The 9,326-nt window shown below is 40.7% G+C and overlaps 1 protein-coding gene across 1 annotated transcript; it reads right to left on the reverse strand.

Moving 5' to 3' along the window:
• Positions 1–7,557: 7,557 nt before the first annotated feature.
• On the reverse strand, positions 7,558–8,646 carry LOC149183761 (disease resistance protein Roq1-like). The gene is made up of 2 exons (XM_089415069.1): positions 8,042–8,646; positions 7,558–7,894 (listed from the first exon to the last, which is right to left on the reverse strand). The coding sequence occupies exons 1-2, from the start codon at positions 8,644–8,646 to the stop codon at positions 7,558–7,560; spliced, it is 942 nt and encodes a 313-aa protein (XP_089271195.1).
• Positions 8,647–9,326: the final 680 nt, after the last annotated feature.

The following is a 9,326-nucleotide window of genomic DNA, read 5'->3' on the forward strand; positions in this document are numbered from 1 at the left end:
GCACTCAAATCAAGGTCAAAGGAGTTTTTGTGCCTTCTACAGGAAGTTTCGTATCTTCTACAGGAAGCTTACAAAAAAGCCAAATTGATCTCCAAAGAGGACTTGAAGGCTTGGAAAATGTCCATGAGGCCTACACTCATCTATGTTTCCACTCCTCACCCCTTTTCCATCATTCTTTTCATGTCATTATGCTTCTTTCCTCCAAACTGTGTTTTCTACAGGATGCTCTATATTTCTACAGGAAACATCTTGTAGAACCTTTGGACGAGCCAAATTCAATCTCAAAAATGAATCTAATGGTGGGAATCTATTGATTAGGCCTACAAGCACTGGTGTGTCCATCCCTTGCCTTTCTCCATCATTCGTCCACCTCCTTGTGCCTCTCATTGTGCTTCTACAGGATCTTCCTGTAGAAATTGTGGGAAACTAGGCATGCATTTCAAAAAGTGGTTTTGCAAGCATGGTAGCTTCCTCAAAGGTTCAAGAGTCCTCCTGAAGTCTTCCAACTCATCCTCCATCATCTCCATACCTGCATCACAGCAAAAATTCATTTTGTCATACCATGCAAACACATGCAAAATGCCTTGAAGCCAAAAACACATAGGGCAGAATTTGTTTTTGCCATAACTTGAAAACCATGCCTCCATTTGACAAACCGTTTTATGGGGGATTGTACAAGGTCGATGACAACATGCCTGAGCAGTTTCATGCAATTCCGGTGCACGGTTTCCAAGGAATCAGCCTCCATCACCATCAGCCATTTTCGCATTTTCTCCATAACCGTGCATCCGTTTCAAAACCTGTTTCATGGGGAGATGCACATGGATGATAGTAGCCTACCCAAGCAGTCTCAGCCAATTCTGATGCACGGTTTCCGAGAAATCGACCTCTGAATTCTTCAGCCATTTTCCATTTTTCTCGAAATACGTGCATCCATTGATCACAAATTTGCTATGGGAGATGCATAATGATGGTAGGAACATGCCCACCAAGTTTCAGCTCAATCCGGTTTTCCGTTTGGGAGAAATGGCAAAAAGAAGTTCTGGTTTGGTGAAGATGCAGCAACAGCAGCTTGAATGTGCAAATCTGAACGTGGAAATGAACGTTTGTTGCATGCATCCGTCCAGAGGGCACCTGCACAAGAGAAAACAGCCATAAATCATCAATCAAGCTACCATACATGCAGCAAATGAAGATCAACACATGCATGCAGCAAGACGCTTCACAAAGCAACCACGCCCGACTTGCAGGTATGTGACTTAACCTTGTTCCTCTGTTGCATGAATGTAATTCGAAGCATTGCATGAACGAATGAGATGGTTGTGGTTAAGAGAATCGGTGGCCAGCCAACTGGACACCCTCATCTAGTTCAACAGTGCTTGGTGGGTGGATACGACACGTGTGCTCAGCCAACTCAAGAGAAAATTGAAAACGGGTAGTGATGGACAGTTAGACCTCAGCGTGCTTGATGGATGAGATTAACAGCAGAGAACAACTAGTTAAACACCGCAGTGGAGACAATAGTTGCATGGGGCCAACGTATACTTGGCCACTTCACTACCTCACCAAAAATCACGTTGAAATTAAATGATGCTTGGCTGACTCTCACCACTCTTTGTTCAACTGCGGTCAACTGAAGCACATGTCCACCATCCAGATCAGTTAAACAATGGTGCTCTACCGATTTCTGCCTTTTATTCTCGAGATCTCTTCAGTTCCTTAAAAAAAAAATTCCCGTTTCTACAGGATGTCGTCTACAGGAAAGTGCAGCAGAGTCTTTTCAAAAGCAGAGAAACCCAAGTTTTTACGTCTTCCATTTCTGATCAAAAGGACCACCATCAAGTTCACATGGAAGAAATTGGCAGAGATACATTGGGTGTTGTCGATGATCCTTGTGCAAAGAAAGTAAGAAACAGAGGGGATTCCCCTTCAGCTGACTCATTTTCTGGACCAATTCCCTGTCAAGAGCATGGCACATCTGTGAATTTAGTAAATCCAGAGACTCAGAGATACATGGAAGGCTTAGACAGTCATAAGAATGTCTTGAAGGAAGCTCATAGGAAATCAATCCATGCAAAGATATTCAACCCAAGCATCTGGAAGAAGCGAAGAAACGAGGGCATGATGCAAAAAGGTGATTGTGCAACAGCAGGTATAATGGCAGTATTTATCTCTATGTTGACTTGGATCAAATATACTTAAGTGAAAAATATTACCTTCTGGCATTCTAGTCCAAAATATGGGTCCTAAGAGTTAATGATGAAGTCTGCCAGCACTGTATTTCAGCTTTCTGCATTATCATGCCACTGCCCTATGCTTGCAATTACTTCTGTCACTTGTCAATACAGCGTATTGTCTTCAATTCCTGTTACATTTCCTATCAATGATCTTAAGGAAAGCTCTGTTTTCAGCACCTGAATTGGGGCATTTGAATTCAGCAATACATTATATTGTTTCTGCTGCCCTGTGTGATATTTTCCAACTATGATAGGAAAATACAGCGTATAGAAAAGAGAGCATTGATATTGGGCATCTGATTTTTCAGCATCAATTCAGGGTATATGATTTTTCAGCAGTAAGTCATAATACATATTTCATTGCCTATGATCTTTCCAACTATGAAAGTAAATAGAGGACAGGCCAATTTGAGGCACATGTTTCTACAGGAAGACAGAGTCTGTTTCTACAGGAAGACAGAACAGTTTCTACAGGAAAGGTTGAAAAGAGGGAAGCCAAAGGAGAAATCGGCCGAAATGCTAGCCAAGAAAGTCACCAAGGCCATCAAAGACAAGGAGAGAGATTTGGTTGCTCAGAGGATGAGCAACACTTTCAGTAGGGGGGTGATGATGAGCCCCAAAAATGTACAATTATTTGGGCTCATTTAACCTCCTAATTTGACTTAGTCCACCATTCTCATTTGTTTATTGCATGTTTTTGATTATTTTTATGTTAATAGAGTGAATTTGGTTAGTCATTATGCCAACAAGTCTAATGGGTGCTTTGTGTAGCCTTGTTGGTCAACTTGGAGACAAAATTGAAGGTCTTAATGAGCACTTGGCAGCCAAATTCGTGGGAGAACAAGCTAGAGGATTGTAGGAAGGTGTCCCCCTCATTTATGGACCCTTACCTCGAATTCTCCACCATCAGCTCGGAGTTCAAAGGCCACCAAATCAATGAGCTCAAGGGCAGCCAAGCAAGTCAAGTTGGACTGCTGTTAACTACAAGTCTTGGGCAGCCAAGTCCCTAACTTTTAGGAGGACTGTTGGGTCCTCAAATTGTATAAATAAGAAGGCTTGGGGCCTCATTTTGGTTAGCTAGTGGTTGGTCATTTTCAGTAGCTAGTTGGTAGTCAATTTGTTTAGCTAGTTAGTCATTTTGTTTTAGCCATTAGTTAGCCATTTTGTAATTCAATTTTCATGCAATAGACTAGCTTTGCTTTCAGCTCATTCTCAAGCTCTCCTTATGGATAGTTTTGATGTACCTTTCATTTCTTGATTAATAAAGATGGATCCAGCTTTGCACCAGCTCTAAATCGCTCTTGGGAGGCTGTAGTTCTTGGGGTTGGGCCCATCTCAAGCGCCCAGTACCTCCCTTGTGTATCTTTATGTGTTTGCTGCGTTCTTGAAATAAAAATCTGCTCTTTAGATTTAATTCGTGCTTTGTTACTTAGGTTTCTTTTGATGGTTCAAGTAGCTTCTCATGTTTATAATAGATTGGTAGGAGTTTGTATGCATTTAGATCTTTTGGCATGTTCTTTCTCATGTGATGTATATGGTTCTCTTTTCAAACAAGGCTGTTGTTTATTCATTCATTAACCGTTGGATTGAGTTAGCTAGGACTTGGTTTGTTTGCAAGAATTCATTGATTTGTTTGAATAAGCATTGTGTAGGGCATCTCTATCACCTTCATCACCTCCTCGTTCATCTGAGCCTCGTTTAGATCAGCTCCTCCATCACCAAGTCTGTTCGCTCATCTCCCATCTTCTCTTTTGCCAAGTAACCTTACCTTCTTCTCCATTGTTGCCTCAACTACCTTAAAGCCAAGTCAGCCTTCCACATATCATCTCATCACTCCATCCATCAATTCCTAGGTCACTTCAGACCCCCATCCTACCCCTATAACCATCCATGCATCTTCCATCAACCATCCATCCTCAAAAATCCAATTCGAAAACATCCTGTAGAAGAATTACAGAACATCCTGTAGAAGACCTACAGGACTATCCTGTAGAAAACAGAGTTTCCTGTAGGATCCTCCACAACCATCCTGTAGGAGGCCACTCTCTCGGTTGCTGAGCATCTGAATGCGAGGTACCTCTGTGGATGGATGCTAAGGATCCCTAGGGACCTCTCCTAGCCTCCCCAACCTATCCCACGCTTTCCTTCCTTCTCCATCCCATCTACACAACCAAACCCTAGTTAGCACAAGATCACAATCATTCCACACACTTATAGGAAAAATACAAAAACATAACTTTCATGATGCAAGTAGTTTAGATCCATGCATTTTCACTTATTAGAGTTAATGACAGCATTGGTAGAAGTTGCATTTACATTCTTTGCATTGTAGAGGTTAGACTAGTCAAATTAGGGTTTCCTAGGTTTACATGCTTTGATTTGCTTTTAGTCCATTTTGTCAAGTAGAGTAGTTTTCCTTTGAGAATAGCTTTCGTCCATCAATTAGCAAGCTTCTTCTGAGAGCCTATAGAAGTTGGCTTGAGCCCTAGCGGACTTGTGCCAGCTGACCAAGTGACAGCTGCGACAAGAGCTAGTATCTGTGCATATAGCACCGCCGCTTCCAAGTTTGTACGAACTACCGGGTTGATAAAATTAAGAGACAGGGAGCCCCAGAAGTTGTAGCATTATTGCTACAATACTGGAGCTCACCAGACGCAACCTGCAAAAATACGTCTGACAAGTATGGCTACTGTCAGGATGTTTATTGCGATGGTTGGGATTATTATTTCCGATATTTCATGCATTTCATCAAGTTACTGAAGGAGTCCTTCCATCTTCAAACAGAGACGCAACCCGTAAAAATACGTCGGACAAGTATGGTTGCTGCCAGGTTGTTTATTGCGGTGGTTGGGATTATTATTCCCAACAGTTCATGCATTGGAGGTTCATCAAGTTACTGAAGGATTCTAACAGCCTTTCCAATGACTAGCACCAAAGCAGCTCCACGTGATGGAGGTTCGCTAAGTTACCAAAAGAATCTGATAGCGCCTTCAGGTTTTCGCAACTTTCAAACACCAAAACCTTCAAACAACTCATCTTGCAAAATTATTGCAATTTTTCGAAAGATACATCGCTGAAGAAAATCCGTTCGAGGTGGGTCAGCTGCCCTATGGATTTTGGAATCTTTGAGAGCTTACCAAAAATCTCCATCAACTCCCTCAACTGAATAGGGGCCTGGAACATGCGTTCAAACTGCTGTTAAAAATATTGAAGTTGATGATTGTCATCTAGGCATCACAAAAGTTTTACGAGGGCAAAGGAACTCAGAAATCGGTTGCGACAAGGTAGGCAAGGTTATCTTCAGTTGCGGAAAGGTAAATATTAGGTTGCAACGAGGATATCACAACCACATAGGGACTTAATTAAAACACAGAGTTCACTCACGGCAAAACAAAGTAAAATAAAAGAGGTTGCGGAAATTTACTTGTGTAAGATTAAAACCATAACGCAACTGACCACACTTTATATTATATGTCAAAACATAAAGAAATTACATTAGCATGATAAATGGAGGCTGCATCTCCAAGTGAAAAACACAACAAACTTACTGTGATTTATGCATTACTAGGCTGCAGAGTAAACTTATGTAAAACTTTGTAAAACTGGTTTTCACATGCCCACTAAAATTTCCTCCATTATTTTCTCCTCACTACCTCAGAGACTCTCGCTCCCTAACTTTTCCAACATGCCCAACATTACAAATGACTTTTACTTGCATATTTATCCTAACATACGAATTTCACATTAATTACATGACAGACAAAATATTTAATACGCAACATGGGCAATTTTACATAGTAAATGATTTTCTGAACTTGCAGGTGTTGTGGAGTGTGGGCAACAGTGGCGGAATGAATGTTTGCCCATATCTATTTATTAAACTTCATTAAATGTTTTAACTTTTGTGATGTGTTGCGGAATGGTCTGCTCTGAACTTCTATTCTGACTCATGTCCTCCCTTCAAACAAAATCGCAACCTTGTAGTTGTTGACTAGGAAAACATGATGGTTGTCAGTGTGTTTAAGGCGGTGGTTGGCATTAATATTTCCAACAGCTTACAAATCCTTAGGAGTCCATTGGTGCAATATTAACTACCAAAAACAAACTCACTCTAGATTACCTGCGATCTACCTTGCCACAAAGCTTTGAATACTTTCCCATCCACCTTCAAAACCCTTAAATTCTTCACTAGAATCCAGGAAGGCAGGTAAGAGTATGGGCAGTCATGCCAAGAAACCCATAGGAGATTTAGGGAGTGCGCCCTCCTCAAAATGTGCTCCAAGAGATGCCCTCGAGTCAGAATAAGTTGCAAATGGGTGACACCAATATCAAGAAAATGATAACCTGTGTTTTGCAATCTATTATGAAACTCCATCACGTGGTGCTTGAACAGGTCTCCACTCCTTTGGCGCCATGAGTCCATATCATTGTCAATAAACAACCTAATTCCCCTCACTTTGGTTACTCCCTGTTCATTTTGCAGAAACAATACAAAATTTTGACACTATACATACTTTTTACAGAAAAAAAATTAAAAACAATAAATGATTAAACACTTACAGATGCTTGTTGCAGCAAATCATTAATGTTTCCTGCTGGATCTGAAAAATGGTGGGGCAATTCATCCCGCGCAATATCTCGCCCCAAATCACGGAGCTGATCATGCATATTTATAATATTATCACTGTCCACTTCAACCAAACATTTGCTCTCTAGATTTTGAAACCCCAACGAGCCTTTCCAGTAGGGATCGTCCCATATTCCCAAGGTGATATCCCGCTTCTCTCCTATGAAAAAGCTGGAAATATCTAAAAACATTTTCTGTTCCTTTTTATGGAGTGCATCATAAGTGACTTTTAATTGCTTCCTTATATCATCTGGAAGTTGATGTACTAGGGAAAGTGTATCCCGCCAAAAATATTTATTGTCATTTTTCCGGAAGAGTAGTGCCCCGAACACGTTTTAAAGACAACGAAAATCCCTGGCATTCCTCTATAAACTCATTTACCAGAGCTTCAAATCTTTGGAAGGGATAGGGTTTACAGAAGGCGTAAGAGCAAAAGAGATCTCGCAAGTGCTTTGTAGAAAGGCATTTTAACATATAAATGGAAGACTCTTCCACTCCTGACTTTCTGAGGACCTATCTATCCCGATATGTAATTAAACCTAAGCTATCAAAACGAAAGACATCTTTAACTGGTAAAAATGCATCAAGTTGATCCCCATTATCTACGTCATCTAAAATTAGTAGGACGTAACAACCTTGAAGATAACTTTTCAACATCCCTGTACTTTGATGAATGTTGTCTATATTCTTATCCTATTTAGTTAATCCTTTCAAAACTTTACTCTGCAATGAATGTAATGAGCTTTTTCTAGCATTTTCTCTTACATCTAACAAACAATAGGATTTATTGTAATCTGAATTCTTCCTATTGAAGAGTTCAATAGCCAACGTTGTCTTCCCCATTCCACCCATGGAAAATATCCCAAGGACCTGAACTTTTCCACTGTGCTGAGGCTGCTTCAATACCTCTCTTTCGAAATCCTTGACTTTCTCATCTAAACCAATGGGATATTTGGCCACATGCCACTTTGTCTTTTTAACCCTTTTCAGCACACATTCCACGACCTCATCTAACATGATAATCTCGTCCCTAGTTATTCGTTAAAACCCATAAATATAAATAATTAAAACCATAGCCAAGGAAAAGCATCATACATGTATATAAATAACTGAAACCAGAGGCAAAGCATCATACATGTTATATATTGTATCCATTGAAAGAAGTTAGAGCTCTTACCCATGAAACTTTCCCTCTAGATCAAACCCACTTATATCTGCAACAATAGAGAGAGTATTTCTCCAATTTTTAATGGTGGTAGAGTCATATCGTGGCCGAGTCATACCAGTTTCAGGGTCGGAGGTCATCTTCATCTCTAGTGCATGCAGTGCCTTACCATACCTCAGCTCAGCATGATTGACCTTGTAGAATACAGGAATAATTGGACACCTTGATTCCTGCATGAGGAGGAGCTCATTCAAACACCATGTTGATTCTGTGTATCTCAGTGAAAAGATGGCCACGTGGACCGAGGCAGCTTGAATAGCACACACTATTTGAGATGGGAAATAAAATCCCGCTTCCAGCTCCTCCTCGTCTAAAAAGGCTCTGAATCCATGTGAAAGAAGATAACGGTACAGAGGGCTTGCGAAGGTGGCCTTCGTGTCCAGACCTCGATGGTTTATGAACACGTCATAAACCATGGGATCAGTAGCATTGGACGATGAGGCGGAGGTGGAGACGGAGGAAGATTCAGTCGTAGTTGCAGGAGAAGAACGTTGAATTTCCATTTCAATTTCAGAGTTCCTTTGGGGAAAGAAGGATGGAGACATTGGGTATGCCATTGCCAATTATTTTAGAAAAGAATAGAGATAGAGGTGGGAAGCACTGAATGTTAGATGTGAGATAGAAGATGAAAGATTAGTTTCAGAGGCGCGGAAGCTACACTCATCTAAACATCCGGGGACGTTTACCTCATATATCCAAAGGAAAGAACAAGGGAAAAATAATCACGTTTACAATTATCCAAACTGGTTTAATTTATGTGAATGTCCATTGTCCACATGCACTCATCAGAAGAGTCTTGCAACCTTTACTACCGCGGATGCCAACCATGATGAAAGCAATGGTATCCAACAGTAATGGCTTGGCTTTAATGTCCACCACCATGTGCGTCCATTGGACAGAACCCCAAGGATGTCTATCTACATCAAAAGCAAAGATACCCAATAGCAACGGCTTGGCTTTAATGTCCACTACCATGTATGATGGGACTCCTTTGGAAAACCCCCATCAAGGATAGGCTGTCTGATTAGACTCCCCGGATGCCAACCATGATGACTGTCCACAATAAAAGTAAAGTATCACCATGTTATTTATACATTTTTACTAAATAAATAACTAAATAAAATTAATTACGCAGATAGGCGTCTCCCTATTGGAATTGGCAACTTAATCATTTTCTTAATTAATTATTCCAATCGTAGGGTTTAGAATGAAAGATGCCTGCATATTCTCGTCGTTG

This window comes from Pinus tabuliformis, chromosome 3_2 (genome assembly GCF_031772625.1).
Source record: "Pinus tabuliformis cultivar Carrire ecotype Pingquan chromosome 3_2, CPIR1, whole genome shotgun sequence".
In the NCBI taxonomy this organism is placed as follows: domain Eukaryota; kingdom Viridiplantae; phylum Streptophyta; class Pinopsida; order Pinales; family Pinaceae; genus Pinus; species Pinus tabuliformis.